The sequence below is a fragment of the Musa acuminata genome, chromosome BXJ2-10 (genome assembly GCF_036884655.1).
Source record: "Musa acuminata AAA Group cultivar baxijiao chromosome BXJ2-10, Cavendish_Baxijiao_AAA, whole genome shotgun sequence".
Classification (NCBI taxonomy): Eukaryota; Viridiplantae; Streptophyta; class Magnoliopsida; order Zingiberales; family Musaceae; genus Musa; species Musa acuminata.
Genome location: NC_088347.1, coordinates 35450414 through 35467464, shown reverse-complemented (window position 1 = coordinate 35467464; position 17051 = coordinate 35450414). Strand labels below are relative to the sequence as shown.

Sequence of the window (17051 nt, the reverse complement as noted above, 5' to 3'; positions counted from 1 at the left end):
TTTTTGACAGATTTCTAGCATTTTATGAAGATGCTTAGCATGGTCCTTTGTATTTTCAGAGAATACTAGGATGTCGTCTATATAGACTGCTATAAATTGTTCCGTACCTTTGAAGCAGGCATCCATCTTTCTTTGAAATATTGCAGGGGCATTTTTGAGCCCAAATGGCATTGCCAGCCATTCATATAGTCCATCTGGTACCCAGAAAGCCGTCCATTCTATAGAGTCCGGGTGCATTGCCACCTGATGGAATCCAGATTTTAGGTCAAACTTGGAGTATATCTTGCTGTTGCTGACCTTTCTTAGTATGGTGTTTATCCCTGGCAAGCTGTACTGGTCTTTTTCAGTGAGGTCATTTAGTCTTCTGTAGTTAAAGACCATTCTCTCCTTTCCCCTTCTTTCCTGGCCAGTGACTGGGTCTACTGTTGTGCCAGAGTTGACTATGATTGTTGTTGTCCTGTGCCTGCTCTTACTTGGTCTGATCACACTGATGTCCAGAAGTGCTTTGACATGTCTAGAGAAGGATTCTTTGGCCTGAGGTGTGAGGTGCTTTAATGGCTTGTCCTCTATTGTAAGGTTTGGGTTTTTATCTCCAGTTCACACATCAACCCATTTTTCTTCCGGTGTTGAAGAGGATTTTCACCAATGTACCCTTGGGCCTTTAATTTTTCGATTAGGCTTCCAAACTGTGCTCTGAGTTTGTCTTCGTCCTTTTGAGGTTCAGCTGAGTATAGAACCAGCTCCTGAATTTGAATGTAGTCTTCTTCTTCTAGTTCTAGTTCTTCTATAGCAGTTGTAACTGGAACATATGGGAGGGTGTTAATAGTAGTCAGGTTCTTATAGAAGGTTACCATATTTCCTTCAATTCTGACTCCTCCTTGCATGGCGCGGATGAAATTGCACCCGATTATCATCTGTATGTCATCCCCTAATTTCATAGGGAACGCATAAGTGTATGGGATTCTGAAGGAGTTGTCACCTATCACCATCCTTCCTCCTTTTAATTTCTTATTTGCTGTTGTATTTGATGTAATCCCGCTGAAATGTACCAGGTAGGGATTCTTTTCCAGTGCTTCCTTTGGTATCGCGCCTTCATCTATGCAGCATGTGGTAGCTCCTGTGTCCAGAATGACATTTACTTTGATTATAGGAATATTGGGTATTTCAAGTTGTACCTTTAGGTTGAACAGCATATTCTTTGCTTTTTCTGGTTTGGCGCCTTCTTTTGTCTCAACTGATAGTATCTGCTGTTTTTCCTCCTCATGTAGACATAGGTGCTTTCCTTTTCTTTTTGTTTTAGGAGATTGATCTCCTTTTGTAAGTCTGCCCTTTCCATGTGGAGTCTATCAAGTTCCATATTTTTATCCTGAAAATAAAAATTCAGGTTTTTCCGCAGGCCTTCCGCCTCATTGTCTTCGCTGCTTGCTGTTTGTATTATGACAGCTATTGTGTGGCTCCGGATTTCTTCCTCATCGCTGAACGTCTCGTCATCAGCAGCTATTGTGTGGCTCCGGATTTCTTCCTCATCGCTGAACGTCTCGTCATCAGCAGTATTGTAGTTGATTCGGCTTGATGTAGATACAGCTTTGTAATTGTCAAAGCTGATAGATATCCTTCCATCTAATAAGTTTCGGCTTTGTGCTTCTGAAGGCTGCATTGGTATTGAGACTTGGGTTGGTCGGATGACTTAGTCTCTTCCTTGTATGTCTGCTGTAGAGTACCTCCTCCCTGGTAGTGCCCTTACACCGTGGCTGGTGAGATAGTCCACCACCCCTGATACTTCGTACGCAAAGGCAACATTCGGGGTATTTGAAAGTCGCCCCACCATTCCTCTGGTGACAAGCAAATTAGCTTCACCATTTCGCTATGTGTCATATCCTCTGGTGAGGATTGATAGTTGAATATTACGGTAAAAGTCCCCTATTGTCATCACACCGATCAAGCAGCTTGATAGTTAAGCCGCACGATACATATTGTCAACTAATCAAGGTGACGATCGGAGACACCGGCGAGCAAAAGCCCAGCAAATGGCTTCATGGCCCAACCACACCATGGACGAAAGGAGTCAAAGTCATAGAACATCTGAAGAACTTATCACCCGACCCAAAAAAATTTTCTAATATTGACAGCTAAAATGGCAAAAAGAAGGCCATAGAAAAGCATACACAGCTGTAAGATCAAATACCCGCAAAACAACCAATCAGACTTTGCTTCCGAGCAAAGGGCGTAAAAGATCCAAGATCTATTACACGAGCAAATAGCAGATCTATCAACCTCTCGAAGCACCAGTAAAATAGCACGTCACTTCCCCAGCCACCTAAATGGTGCTCGAGACGTGATATGTCAGGTGAGTCCGCATGGCACCTCCAGCATGTACAACTCGCAAGAAGATAATGCCAACTGATTGATATAACACCCCACTTCCATGAAGAAGTCACTGCCCTGCGATGCTTAACCTTCCACTCCAAGAGATCTTTCAGATAGCTAGAAAAGTAACCACATCGATGCAGGCTTCTGTTTGTCTTCATCAATCCAAGAAAGCGATGGTCCAAAATTTCCACAGAAAGCTGTGTAGGGAAACGGTGCTGCAGGTGCTAGATTGTCTGACATAAAAGACACGGGTTACACCGCCTTCTATCCAATTTGCAAACATCTAAAAGAAGCTGACTCAGGCCAGATGATATCAGCTAAAAACCCACAGATGCATTTATGTTCTCAGATAACACGTCATTCAGCATATTCATGAAAGTGTGACTACAAACTTACCAGCAGTCTGATAATCTAAATTACAAGACATCAAAAAACTTATTAAACACCAAAAGTCCAAAGTGCCATGATAACTAAAAGTCTTCAGTAATGAACAAGCAAAGCATAAAACTATAGAATGTTCCACAAAGGGCTGCGACAGCCCTACAGAGGACTTACCAGGCACTATCATGTTGCAGGTGGCTTGGCTACAGTTGCACCACTTGATATAGCAGGTGTAGCAGCAGATCCATCATAGGCACCTTGTGCACCATTGTCATTAGAGTATGCAGGAGGCTGTGAATAGCCACTGCCAACATAAGACTCACTGTATGGTTGCTGCTGTTGTTGACCATAACCCCCATAGGACTGTTGTTGCCCATAACCAGATTGAGAAGGTGGTTGACCATATCCTGGTTGTGCAGTAGCAGTCTGCATATGCCCAGCTTGAGTGGACACACTTTGTTGACCTTGTCCATATTGAGTAGCTGGTGATTTCTGGACCGGAGAAGGCTGTCCATAACTAGGTGGTGGTGCCTGACCATATCCAGTCAGAGCAGGGGGCTGACTCCCATAACCTGGCTGTGATGTCGGGGGAATGCCATATGCTGATGGTGTAGATCCTTGGGTAGGATAGCTCGCAGTGGTATTACTTGGTGGTTGACCTGTGTACCCTTGGGTAGCAGAAGGCTGACTTGGTGGAGCTTGTTGCGTTGGAGGTGCTTGAGTAGACCCACTCTGAGCACCATAAGCAGAGGCAGACCCATCTTGAGATGGGTTGGCTACTGTTCCATAGCCAGGAGTTGAGCCATATCCCTGTTGATCATACCCGGTTTGGGGATTTGTTGCCGGCTGAGAATAACCAGGTTGAGGTGCCAAAGCATTATAACCACCGGAATATCCATCCTGCCCATAACCTTGTAGCCCAGCAGATGTCTGAGTGTAAGCAGCATCACTATATGAAACTTGATTGGTGTAATTAGGAAGCGGTTGTCCATAGTTGTAATTTGCGCTACCAGCAGGTGCAGAAGATCCTCCAACAGGCTGTTGTTGCTGCTGGGATTGTTGACTGTAGTAATCATACCCAGTTCCTGATGCAGCTTGCTGAGTAGGTTGATTGGATGTTTGGTCCCACCCAGAAGAGAAACCTGTGGAGGCAGGTGGAGGATAACCACCATAAGGTGGCTGGGGCATATTATACTGAGGTGGTGGCCCAGGATAAGCTCCAGGTGGCATGTAACCATAACCAGATTGCTGCATGGGAGGCGCACCAGGCGGGCCCCAACTTGTGGGCGGACGAGGTTGATGGTAGCCTTGCTGAGGATACCCTCCAGCCATAGCTGGATTCCTGGCACGATTCTGCAAGTAAATTTACCTTGTAAATTTATGCAACTTGTGAATGAATAGAGCCAAAAAGAGCATTTATGAATCACAAGAAAGGTTTTGCTAAAGCATGATACATGAAGGCAATTACAAACCAAGGTAATAGAAGCATTCATTAAAAAGGAAAGAACACCACCAACTTACCACAAAGGAAGAAACAATTTCAAGGTACATTGGATGCCCACCTATCCACTCCTCATACGAGAACCTAATGGACTATCAGAGAAGTTGACAAATCTAGACAAATAGTCTAAACAAAAGCAACTTATAGTACCACAGGTAACAAAAGATTTTAGATTTTAGGCCAAATAACTATATAAGAGACATAATAGTGTCAGTCAATTGATTTGTTCAAAGTCAGTTGAGAAGGGCTATGGAGATAAAGATCCAACACGATGGTCTAATACAAATCATGGCATGCACCTTACCAAATTCCCGTCAGGAAGAAACCGTTACTGCTGCACTAATTTCCAGATAGCATTCAACTATATCAGAAAACAGCAATAACGGTTGCCAGGATGACAAATATTATAAAGAAAAAGGCTTAACTACCAAGTGGCATCACCATTAAATAATGTCAGTTAAGATAATGAGAAGTGCAAAAGAGAACTGCCTGCAGCTGAGAGATGTTAATAAGATATGAAGAATAAACAAAGATAATCTATAGTGGAAAGGTCAAATCAGCAAAACTCATAAGATGAAAGCAAAATATAGCCCCAGAATGTGTGGCACCCCAAATTTTGCTACTAAAAGTTCGAAAACCAAGTCATGAAAGCTTTATCAAATTTATTCCAATGTGCAACATCACTTGTAAATAACCAAATGTTGCTAATGTGCTGGAAAATGTCCTATTTATTTCCATTGATAACTTAGAATGATTAGCAAATCACATTCATTATAGAAAAAGACTTTTAAGTCCAGGTACCGTGCCTTTAAGCTTTGAGCTTGGCATCTTGGCAGTATAATCTATAGAACTGGATAGGCCAGAACTGTCAAACTGAATACCTCTTCCTTCTCCATGCTCTCCTCAAAGATCTAACCATGCATATGTGAAATCACTTCACCAAGCATGCCACTATCTTTATTGTATCTAATTTTTCTACTCTTGAGAACATTTTTGATAGGAAAACAGGTTAGCAAAATGTTAAGGTAGAATACTTCAAACATGAAAAGGATGCTGATTTGGCTTGCAAAAATATTTGCATATCAGAAGATAATAGGGAATACTCTAATGCAGTTCGGAATAATAATGCTCTATTGGGGAATTACCTCGTAGTGCACTCTAACGTGGTGCAAGGCTCGCACCAAAAAGTGCATATTGAAATAATTAATTACAGAAAAAAATGAGTCCCACATTTTCAAATGATCACCAGATCGAGCTGGATATCAATGGCCAACACTACTATAAACCAAGATTTCCAGATTTGAGATATAAAGCTTAGCTGTTAGCAACATGAAAGACAGTACAGAAAACCGTAATCAAGTATATCAAGAAACCTCAAGATTATCATACAAATATCAAAACATCTCCAGTAGCTATCCAGATAACAATTAAGCTTGCAAGATCCACCTAAACATCAGCTATCATAAGGAATCAAGGCTCAATACCATACCAGTGCAAGTCGACCTACATCTAGCACGATGTTGGAGCACCAACACAAGCTAATCCTACAATTACAATATTTCTCAACAGCAATGCTTAAAACAGTTGTCAGAACTCAACCTTTCATCCAACAACCAATTAGGTCTCCGATTAGGAATGCCTAGTACGTTTAACCTGAACGTGTCACACTAATCACATGTCTCCTGGTAACCATATCACAGAGAGGAAGAACTCTCAACATTACGATATAACTAAACAGGTTCAGCAATTAACAGATATGATAGGAAGAAAAGGAAGAACCACTCATCCTTTATGACTTCTGTAGATCCAAAATCTCAGGCATATATATTTATTTTCTACATCAGTCAATCAAGAGTATGTATCAATTAAATTAGGATGACTAACAGTTTCGTCAGACTTATGTTGCCTAGTAAAATTAGTAAAGAACATACAAGTGCAAAACTGGACTATATGTAATGAATACTGGTTATCACCTCAAGATAGAGCATAGCCCTGTGCTCTCCAAGCTATTGCACACTCTCAAGGATTCATACTGATCATTTTGACCAGTTAGAGATAAAAGGCACAATCACCGTATGATGTTGTCATGCATTTTATAGTATCATAAATAAGAAACTGTGTAAAATGAGAGTTACATGACATAACTGTAAAAGCTTGCAAATCCAAGAAACATTAGGCACACATGATCGATGTAGAATACCTGGTTTGGATGAATGGAGAATTTTATAATGGTAATATTTACATAACAACCAACAGATTAAAAATCCTTAAAATTTATATAATGGACATCACAATAACAAATTATAAGTGAAGTCAAAGTCTGAAGAACAAAATAAATAATATATTAGCCAGACTTGTTTAAATTGGAACTAGAATTAGTAAGCCAAAAAAGAGATAGACGGGATACAAACAACATAAAAGCTCTTTGCAAAAATTAGATAATTGAGTATGCTTTGACACACACTTCAGTACTGAAAGTATTTACTAAGTTCAGGTGTTTGCTATCTGCATTGAAATTTATTATTGTCCTCTAACCATGCAAATATAAAAGATGTTTAGACTAATGCATAGTCACATGATATCCAATATTAAAGAGAATCTAGTAACAAAAGGCCAGATTGTCTTCACTTGCATTCTGCACAATATAATATGCTGCTGCAGAACAGCCAACTGCAACAACTGTGTATCAACCAAAAACTTCTGGAGGTAAAAACATTGCTGCACTCTGGAACGAATTTGCCTGAATGTTTTCTTGGAATATAACTACTAACTAAATTGCCACCAGCCTCAATTAAGAAAAATGTCTAAAAAGACTAAATACTTTCCACTTCAACCACCATTTGTTGTTCTTCTTTAGGGAAAAATGTTGAAAGCACAACCATAGAGGACTTCATGCAAAAAATGGATACTCTAAAAATCCAAGACACAAATATTAACCTTAGAATTGCAACACATAAAGGAGCGAAACAAGGCATTAATAGAGAAGAACAAATATCAATGTACTGTGTAAAAACTGACGCAAGGCACACATAACACTACTTTTGGAAGAAAAGCATCATTCTTTGTATTGCAATGAAAATAATGGAAGAACTATATAATTAACATGATAAAGATATTTCTACTGGAACTATATAATAAATAAGAGAAAATTATTTATACTGCCAACAGTTTCTAGTAAAAAGTCATGATTAACTTGGAACCTGCCTCAAAATTTAGTGAAGACATGTGATTATGCAATACCAAACCAAACTACTGCAACCCAAAATGTTTGTGTTCAAAGCCAAAATTACTTAGACAGTAATGTCACAAAATAACCAGTCAAAAGACCAATTCAAATGTACAAAGAGTAACCTGATAGGTAGCAGAGTATAGGACAGCATTTCTAAAACCTATATTTAGCTAAAAAAGTTCTTTATTAGAGAAGATATAACTTGTGATTAATCCATACCTCACTAATAACTTCATTAACCAACTGCTTTGCTGCTTCAATCTGCTCCTTTGTGCCATCTATATACACTGTTCTTTCAGTTGATGTATCACCAGGAGGCGGATGCAGTGGTATCACCTACATCCAAATGCATCAGATTTAGTACAATCATTGTGTAGATGCAAAGGAATCGTCTACAATAAAATTCATCAAATATATTAAATTAATTGCAAGAAGGAAATAAGGGACAAAGACACCAGCTCACCCTTGTATAGCTCAAAAAGAACACAAAACATGTCATATGCATAATAACATCAAATATCATTACTCATTTATTAGAAAAAGTGATAAGGAAACCAAAATCATTCCTTCATAAGGATGCTTTTCAGGTCTGAAATAATCAAGGATAAGGGGCAAATGAAAATATGCATATAGCTCAAACTTCTGTGCCTCAAATAATACAAACACATTAAAGATCAGACCGCTAATCATCGGAATTGCTACACAATCACATATACATCTTGACAAGCATGCCATAATTTAAGGTGTTGAGCTAACCAAAGCTCAGGAGCAAATGTAACAAATTTTCGTACAAAAAACAAGACTGCACTATCATAATTTCAACAATTGATGGTTGAGCATCAGAAACAAGTGACAAAAAGACACTAAATAAATCCAGAAGACATTCCTACAAGTTTCCAAACAAAACAATGGGCAAATTAAGCACTTTAAAAAGCCAATTAATGACTAATATCTAAGTTATTCCTATAGAACCCTATGTCCAATTTGCTAATTATCACTGGCCTTCAAAACTAAGGTTCATTAAACTAGTAAAAATATTTGACAAAAAATAAAGGAAAAAGAAAGTTCTCGAGTACTGCATATTCACAAGAGTAAGCTGTGGTTGGAACCTGGATGATACTAAAACCAAAAAACAAAACATTAATCAAGACAACAACAGAATTGCAAACCTGAACACGTGCACCAGATCTAGCTTGCATATTTTTAATAGTCTCACCACCTTTACCAATCACCAGACCAACCTGACATGGAAGATTAAACCTTCAGAACCAAATTGAAGATACAGCTTGAATGCAATGTCGTCTCCACTTCCAAGTTACCTTGTTGTTCGGAACTTTCATCTGAAATTGCTCTGCACCAGGTTGAACACTGCCAAACTTGCGCGCAGCAATTATGCCAGAAGCTCCAGCATCAGCCTAGCAATATAAGTTTTATAGATAATACCAATGACAACAAGAAAACACATCAGCTAATGACCATACTAATTGTTCTACCTATAATGAACATCATATAGTACCTCAGAAAGCACATCATTAATTAACTGCTCAGCCTTGCTAATCTGTTCGGAAGTACCAATAAGTTCCACTGATCTTGTCTGTGCATTAGGATCTGCATCCATATCTCTAGTAACTTGTATCTTTGCTCCTGATTGAAGTTGAAGATATTTAATTGTCTCTCCACTTTTTCCAATGATTACACCAACCTAAGAAAACAAACAAAAAAATCTGAACCATATCCAAGATCTCCATAGAAGTCATATAGCCCAAGCACTGTTAATAAAATCTGTCAGGAATATAGATAACAGGAAAACGTCACAACAACAAAAGCGCATACCCTTCCATTTGGAATTTCAATCTTTTTGCTTGAGCCCTGATAACCATATGCGGGAACTGACTGGGACATCATGCCAATTTGGGAAGGTATTGGTTGGCTCAAAGGCTTCTGTGCAAGATCTGATAAACATAGAAAAATCAAGAACCAAAGCTTGAAGAGTAGGAAAAAAACACTATGAGAAGAAAAGGAAATTTGTGATGAAATATGACACCTCAAAACATAGAGCAGTACACAATGATAATTATCACTGCTCGAACGGGAGTGAGATGTTCAACAGTTTGTAAATACGGTTGCAGTAATTAAACTAATGGTATCAAGGATCCAATAACAGACTTTAGAACCACCATTCAATGCGTGTATAAAAATTGATTCCTGCAATCATTTTCATGATAACGATGGTCCTCCCCAATCAATATTATTCCTAGGACCTAAATATCTAGCTAGATCAACTTAATATTTAGGAAGCACAAGTATTAACCACGAAAGTAGAAGCAAACTGCTAAAGAGCTCGAGATTACTGGATCAAACCTTGCAGTTTTAACAAACAGTTAATACGCTTCAGCGTAGATCTAAACGATTCGTCAAGTTCATCGACCAAAAACACAGGAGCTGACACTTCTGAAGGTTCCCAACCACATTTGACTCGCAAAAATGAAAAGATAAACACACTGTTCAATTTTGGAAAGAGGCAAAAAGAACTATTGGATAAAAGTGGATTCTCCCCGAACCCCCAGGCTCCCCGCCAATTCTCTTCTCTTCTTTTCATCCAAACAGACCCTTGGCTTAATGTCTCACCAACAAACCAAAAGACCCAACATAATCGCTGATCAAAAGCCTCCCAGATCCTAAGAACCAAGAACTTCAAAAATACTAATAACAAGAAAATCGAGCATAAAGCGTAAGTACCAATCCTATTCATCGAAACCCCAACGTCAAAGCTGTTACAAAAAGAAGAAAGTAACACGCCCTGAGACCGAACGGATCCAGGAAAGGCGACACTTACCACTTGCAGCAAATCCAAACCCCTTGTCCCGCGAGTCATCCGCTCCCACTCCGTTCTCAACCCTAGGGCGCTTGGCCTCGGCATCGCTGAAGAGCCTGGCGGCGATCTCCTGGGCCCGCTGCTTCGCGAGCTGGATCCCGTCCATTGGCGGCGGGACGCTGTTGTAGGACGGTTGGCCGGGAGCGGCACCACCGGATCCGCCGTCGGGAGACGAAGATGCGATCGGGGCAGAGAACCCCGTTGCCCGCCTCGCGGGGGGCGAGGGGGCCGCGCCGGCGGACGGATCGTCGAACTTTCGCTTGTTGTCGGGTCGAGAAGAGTAGTGGAGGTCGTCCGCCATGGGAGCGGCCTCTGTCGGCAAAGCAGGGAGCTCGAGAGGGAGGTGACGCGAGAGGTGACGCGGAAACCCTAAGCGGAGGCCCAAAGAGGGGCTATTTATCGTGCGGCGTGCAACGGTGGGGCGATAAAACTAATTCTGTGTGCGGCGGATGTACACGCGGGTTCAGTGTGCGGCATGGGTTTCATCTGCGCTTTCCACCGTCGATCTCAATTGGACGGTCAAGATGGTTCCTAAGCAGGAATACAATTTTTCAGCCTTCCCTTGTCATCATCTAAAATATCGCGGATCTCAAATGGACGGTTCTGATGTTTCCAAGGTACATCTTTGTACGGTGGATCGACGTTCCTTGAACAGTTCTACGGGCCAAGAAAAAGGCTTCGGGTTGGAGATCCAATAACAGGTTCAAATTATTAAGGAATTCGATTGGACTATATAAGCATTCCAAAATTTGAATCCAATAGGGGTACTTATTTTTATTTTATTTTATAATTCAATTTAAAGTTAATACTCTTCATATATATATATATATATATATATATATATGTGTGTGGACAGGGATTTAACTATGTGCTATCCTTGTCATGTTGTTCAATGAAAATGATTTTAAATAATCAAATATACATTTTCCTGCTCATCTGGCTGCCACTTTACTCACTTAGCAACTAGTAATATTTAATGGCAAAGTTAACCATGGTGACTTCCATTATTAGCTGCTTCCAAGTGGGAAGAAAAGTATTTTTTTTAGAAGAATAACTCTCATATCATTAAGAAAATTAAGTGAGTTAAAATCTCAATCTCTTCTTTTTTCTTGCAAGAAAGATGAGGATGGAGAGGCACCTCCTACAACTTAATGAATTTTGTGCTGCTCAAACCATGCACCGTATACAAGTCAACAAGAAATCCAAGTGAATATAAAGTTGGAAATTAGAACAAGAGAGACTCCTGTTCATGTGCATGTTATCAGAGGTCATGGAAATTATTTAAGATTGCCCTCTGCTATCTGGTTTTACAGCTCTAATCAGCTCTAATCTGGATTGGGTGATGCCAATTGGTAGCAACGTGGACAATAATACCCGATAATGACTATATTAGGAGTCGATTATCTCGTTTATATAATTTGAGGGCGGTATATAAATTGAGAAATAAAATTTTACACATGTCATAAGTTTTTAGAAAGAAAAGATAATAAATATTTTTGAATAAATATGACAGAGCTTACACGATGTGAACACAAAGTAAAGCTTATCGTATCCACATATTGTATTATAGAAAATTTTATAATCAATAATAGTATGGTGATAGTTAACGATATTTATTCGAGTAATAGTATAATAATCGATATTATGATAGGATTAGTGATGAAAGTATAAGTTTTGATATTTTCTATATTATCTACTGATGCATGTTATAATTGTCCTTACCTTATGAGTCATCTTGGGCATGTGTGATTTACGATGATTAGACTATGATCATTATCATATTGATACACAAATGATTCATGTTGTATCGATGTATCATATCATTGAATTAATTTTTTGATAAATATATTAAATTAATATATACATAGGATTAAGGATCTTCGATCTATTGCCCGTTGAGTCCTATCATTTTTTTAGTAGGAAAATCAAATATATTCATCGATTGATTACTTAATTCATTTAAATATTAAAATTTAAATTATTTAAAAATAATATAAATTATTTTTTTAATAATTTAATATTAATAGAAGAATGATCGTAAAGTTACTTTTCAAAATTCAAAAAAGATATATATCACTATTTTTTTTATTAATTTAAATTATTTTTTTTATTAAAATTATATTAATTTTATTTTTAACTTAAAAAATCTTAATCTAATATTTTTTTATTTTAAAATAAAATTTAAATTTATTTTCGATAACCTTTTCATTTTACTAATCTATCTATATTGTACATCCATATGTTCCGATAACATGTATCTTGACGAGGGTAAATATTAATATTATACAGCCACTGTTCCAGTGTTCGCAAAGGTCATTGACTTGCTTTGTTGCAGAAGTCTAAAGTGCTATCCCGAGTTGATGTATATTGTGGATTCTAAAAGTTGCAATAGTGTCTGCCATAAATGATTAGATGTGGTGATGGCTCTGAGGTAAGAGGAAGAACGGACAAGTATGCTGTTGGCACATGAAACATAATATCCCCGAAAACTTATTTTAATATTGATTTACAGAATTCCCGAAGAAAATACTGTTCCATGTGCTGTTGAAGACATAAACTAAGAACAACTGAACTTTCCTTTGAGGTATAACTGAAGCCCATAAAGCCCATAAAACAAGAAATAGAATTAATCAAGCATTTTTTTTATCATGAATAATATTAAAATGCATTCAATAAATATGATATTTGGTAGATGATTAAACATGAAAAGAAATAGAGAATTGCTCCAACAACAGGGGAGGCGAGGCCCATGCCATGCACCGCAGGAAACAGCCTCCATAAAATCTCCGCATTAACTACACCCCACGTGTCCTTCCAAGCTCGCCTCCATGCCGCGGCGCTCCCTCCCACGCGGCAACGAACGCGCCATCACGTGGGCTGCCGGCTCCCCTGTCCTTGGCCAGACACGCTTCGTGTCCTTTTAACTCCACGCGGTAAGCAACCATTGGTCACACAGCGGGCCGTCGCTGGTCCGAAGCATCAAGCTATCCGACCTTCGCGAACCCACCAGACGGTGGAGATCTCCGGTCTTCACGGGATCGGATCGGGTCTTTCGTTGGCCGTTCATCGGACGGTGGGTATCCTGTGAAGGTCAGTATCGTCATTTGATCTAAACTGTCGGTCGAAATGCATCTCGTAAACCGCAGTTAAGTTTGACCATGGTTAAGAGGAGAGGAGGAGAGCCTCGGTGGTGTATTTAATAAGCCAAGCCATGAGAGAGAGAGAGAGAGAGAAGAGAGAGAGAGGTTCAAAAGGGAGAACGGGAAAGGAAACGATATACAAGGAGAGGGGAGGGAGGAGGGATGGGAGAATCGAGCGGGTCGATCCCGGTGGATGTTGAGAGGATCTCCTTTGGAGGGAAGGTACGGGATTCGTCGATTCATTTGATAATTTCTTGTAGTCTTTTTGGTTGATTAATGGGGAAATGTTGAATTTGGTGTTAATCTCGGCAAGCAAATGCGTTCTTTTCATTGTGTTTTATCATCGTGGGAAGCATTTTGGTTCTCTTTCTGTCGCACTGGGTGTTATTTGGGGTAATCTGAGCTTCGTGTATCGGTTGCCTGCCTGGAGACTGAGTTCAGTCTGAAATGCTTGCTTGATGAAAGTGGTTTCCTAAATCCTTACAGCTGCAAGCAATTTAGTGTTTTGGTTTTCGGTTTTTCTATCCTTTGTGTGCTTAGTTGTTCGTTGGTTGTTTACTTAGTTTGCTATATTCCTCTTTCTATATTCTCAACGCAGCTGAGTTCTGCATTACTTTTGCTTTATGAGAAATTTGGTATTTTTATTTATTGAATGTGTTTGCTTTTCGTGTGTGTGTGTGTGTGTGTGTGAGTGAGAGAGAGAGAGAGAGAGAGAGAGAGAGAGAGAGAGAGAATCTCTAATTTATTAAATCTTCTTTCTATAGTTTATCATTTGTTGCTCAAAGACACTTATGTTGGTTTCTTCAGGAACATCATCTGTTAACAAGCCATGGCCCTATTTCAGTTGCTGTATATGGGGATCTGGAAAAGCCTGCACTTATTACTTATCCGGATGTTGCTTTAAATCGTAAGTTGGATGACAATACTATTTTTTAGCTGTTCTTCTTTCCTTATAAGTTTCAATTGTGTTCAGTTATTTAGTCAACTGAAGCTGAGAGATGCTTGTGTCCTTTACTTATTTTGAACATAACAACAATAATAACAGTGACAACAACAAAGCCAAGTCCCAACTATTTGGGATTCGCCACATGGATCTTTTGTCGCTGATCGGTTAAGATCTGACATAGTTTTGTCGCCAATCGTTACATGGATCTTTTGTCGCTAATCAGTTAAGATCCATATTCATGAGATCTGATATAGTATTGTACTAGTTGTTAGTGACCTAATGTAATCTTTCACTTTTTTTATCTGGGCTTGAGGCCGATAATGGCGGTGTTACTTATTTTGAACACTATATCACCCTTTTCTTAAGACCTCATGCCCATTTACCTTCTCTTGATTTTCTTCTACTAAAAATTTTCAATTTATTTGGTATATCGATTCCTTAATCCTGCATGCTTGGGTGTTGTGGAGCTTAACTTTGTTGTGCCTTAGATGCAACATATGCTCTCCTGCAATTGTATTTAAACTGAGAAAAGTAACGAAAGTTACTCTTCTAGAATTTGAAACTGGACCTAACTTCCTACTCCTTTGTCTCTTCAGATTTGTCGTGCTTTCAAGGATTATTTTTTTGCCCAGAAGCTGCTTCTTTGCTTCTTCATAATTTCTGCATATACCATATTAGTCCTCCAGGACACGAGGTCAGTAACTGCAGCTTATGTCAAAATATTAAGCTTGTCTATGATCCATATTCTGAATATTACTCTAAATTCAGCTACTTTAAGAGTCCTGCAGTTGGGTGCTGCTCCATTTTCCTCAGATGAGCCAGTGCTTTCTGTAGATCAGTTAGCTGATCAGGTGGCCGACGTTCTTGATTTCTTTGGGTAATTATCACACCGTGGTCATTTTCATAACCGTAATGATTATGACTGTTTTTTAGGTATCCAATTGGTCATTGTTTTAGCAGTAATTGATTTAGTCTGATTTGACCTTTCCAGGTTAGTGTCTGCCATGTGCTTTGGGGTCACAGCTGGTGCTTATATTCTTACCCTTTTTGCTGTAAGTCTTTTATCATTACTGCCCTTCACATATGTGATTGTTCAAACTTTAACTGAGTTAGAACTGCTCTATGGTCTGCTTTCAGAGTAAGTATAGGGAGCGTGTCCTAGGTCTCATACTTGTCTCACCTCTTTGTAAGGCTCCCTCGTGGTCCGAGTGGTTGTATACTAAGGTATCTTCTAACAATCTCACCTTGTGATGTTTCTGTTTCAATTAAGAGTTGGTGCTAATACCAGACCTGAAATCTCAGGTAGTGTCAAATTTACTATATTTTTATGGAATGTGTGGATTAGTCAAGGAATACTTACTCCAGCGGTACTTCAGTAAGGTATGCTAGGATCGGTTCACTCCCCTGCTATTTTGTTTTCTGCAGCATTTAGTTCTTTATCCATTTTATTGCTTTATCAGGAAGTTCGAGGAAGTTCACAGGTTCCTGAGTCGGACATAGTGCAAGCCTGTAAAAGTGTTAGTAATCCGTCCGCTGTCTTGATTTCGAAGAACTTTTAATATGTATTTCCATTCTTCCTCATGATACATTTATTTTACCATCTGCAGTTGTTGGATGAGAAGCAGAGTGCAAATGTTTGGCGTTTTCTTCAGTCGTTGAACGGGTATGCCCTTACTTTCTTTGCTCGAAAAACTGTTGTCCATGATGAATAAAGTAGTAAATATTTAATAGCCCATGGTTAAATCAGGAGACATGATTTAACGGGAGCACTGAAGAAACTCCGGTGTCGGACTCTAATTTTTGTGGGTGAGGACTCTCCGTTTCACTCAGAGGCCCTCCACATGACCACAAAACTGGATAGGAGATACAGCGCATTGGTTGAGGTACTCATTTGAATCGTCCCCGATTCCTCCTACGATCATCGACTCTTTATAAATTTGTTCTTCTTGTCTCATTCTTGTTTTCGCATCCTTAAAAATGCTTCAGGTTCAGGCATGTGGGTCAGTGGTGACAGAAGAGCAACCCCAAGCCATGCTGATACCAATGGAGTACTTCCTCATGGGGTACGGTTTGTACCGACCAAGCCAGCTGAGCTACAGCCCACCAAGTCCTCTTAATCCATTGTGCATCTCTCCAGAATTGCTCTCGCCAGAGAGCATGGGACTGAAGCTAAAGCCCATCAAGACTCGAATATCCCTTGAAGTCTGAGAAGTTCATTCAATTTCATCGCCGATGAATGTTGCAATGCCAAAATCAATTTTGCGTGTAAAACTTCGAGATATACTCCTTACATGTAAATTTTTTCTTTCTTTGGAGATTTTAGTGCAACAGCAGGTTAATGATCTGTAGATATTATCACGAAGTGGGATAAACTAAGTGCTGGATTGTGCTACATTCTTTTGTACTCAAATAACTTATATAAATTCAATTTTTTGTGGTGATGAAATAACGATGAGGGCGATGCGCTCTCCTCAATCATTAGCCTTCTGCTGTTCTTCGAACTTGAATTAAGATTTGCAAGTTGGTTAAAGATTTCAGTCATTATAAGACAGGCTGATGCTTTAAGCTTCGCACTAACCCGAGATAGCATCGTTGTTTGCTTCTGGGAA

The 17051-nt window shown here is 39.2% G+C and overlaps 2 protein-coding genes across 3 annotated transcripts; one reads left to right on the top strand and one right to left on the bottom strand.

The window, feature by feature from the left end:
• Positions 1–2091: 2091 nt before the first annotated feature.
• LOC135625415 (uncharacterized) lies at positions 2092–10741 on the bottom strand. 2 transcript variants are annotated; one of them, XM_065130200.1, is made up of 8 exons: positions 10318–10741; positions 9315–9433; positions 8998–9183; positions 8801–8896; positions 8651–8722; positions 7701–7817; positions 2926–4104; positions 2092–2653 (listed from the first exon to the last, which is right to left on the bottom strand). In XM_065130200.1, exons 1-7 carry the CDS (start codon positions 10655–10657, stop codon positions 2935–2937), a joined length of 2100 nt encoding a protein of 699 aa, XP_064986272.1. In that variant the 5' UTR covers positions 10658–10741; the 3' UTR covers positions 2092–2653; positions 2926–2934. The 2 variants fall into 2 exon arrangements, with proteins under 2 accessions (XP_064986272.1, XP_064986271.1); XM_065130199.1 differs by having other exon boundaries at positions 2092–2603.
• Positions 10742–13587: 2846 nt separating this feature from the next.
• Positions 13588–16891, top strand: LOC135625414 (protein NDL1-like). Its single transcript, XM_065130198.1, has 11 exons — positions 13588–13718; positions 14304–14403; positions 15039–15136; positions 15231–15319; positions 15434–15494; positions 15580–15666; positions 15745–15822; positions 15903–15959; positions 16050–16105; positions 16190–16325; positions 16429–16891. The coding sequence occupies exons 1-11, from the start codon at positions 13659–13661 to the stop codon at positions 16648–16650; spliced, it is 1044 nt and encodes a 347-aa protein (XP_064986270.1). The 5' UTR covers positions 13588–13658; the 3' UTR covers positions 16651–16891.
• The last annotated feature ends 160 nt before the right edge of the window (positions 16892–17051 follow it).

Excerpts from the sequence above, each read along its gene's own strand:
- LOC135625414 (XM_065130198.1), top strand. The coding sequence starts at position 13,659 with ATGGGAGAATCGAGCGGGTCGATCCCGGTGGATGTTGAGAGGATCTCC. Across the intron at positions 13,719-14,303 it reads GGATCTCCTTTGGAGGGAAG|GAACATCATCTGTTAACAAG; the intron begins GTACGGGATTCG and ends TGGTTTCTTCAG. Across the intron at positions 15,320-15,433 it reads GACGTTCTTGATTTCTTTGG|GTTAGTGTCTGCCATGTGCT; the intron begins GTAATTATCACA and ends TGACCTTTCCAG.
- LOC135625415 (XM_065130200.1), bottom strand. The coding sequence starts at position 10,657 with ATGGCGGACGACCTCCACTACTCTTCTCGACCCGACAACAAGCGAAAG. Across the intron at positions 9,434-10,317 it reads GTTTGGATTTGCTGCAAGTG|ATCTTGCACAGAAGCCTTTG; the intron begins GTAAGTGTCGCC and ends TATGTTTATCAG. Across the intron at positions 9,184-9,314 it reads TTGAAATTCCAAATGGAAGG|GTTGGTGTAATCATTGGAAA; the intron begins GTATGCGCTTTT and ends TTGTTTTCTTAG.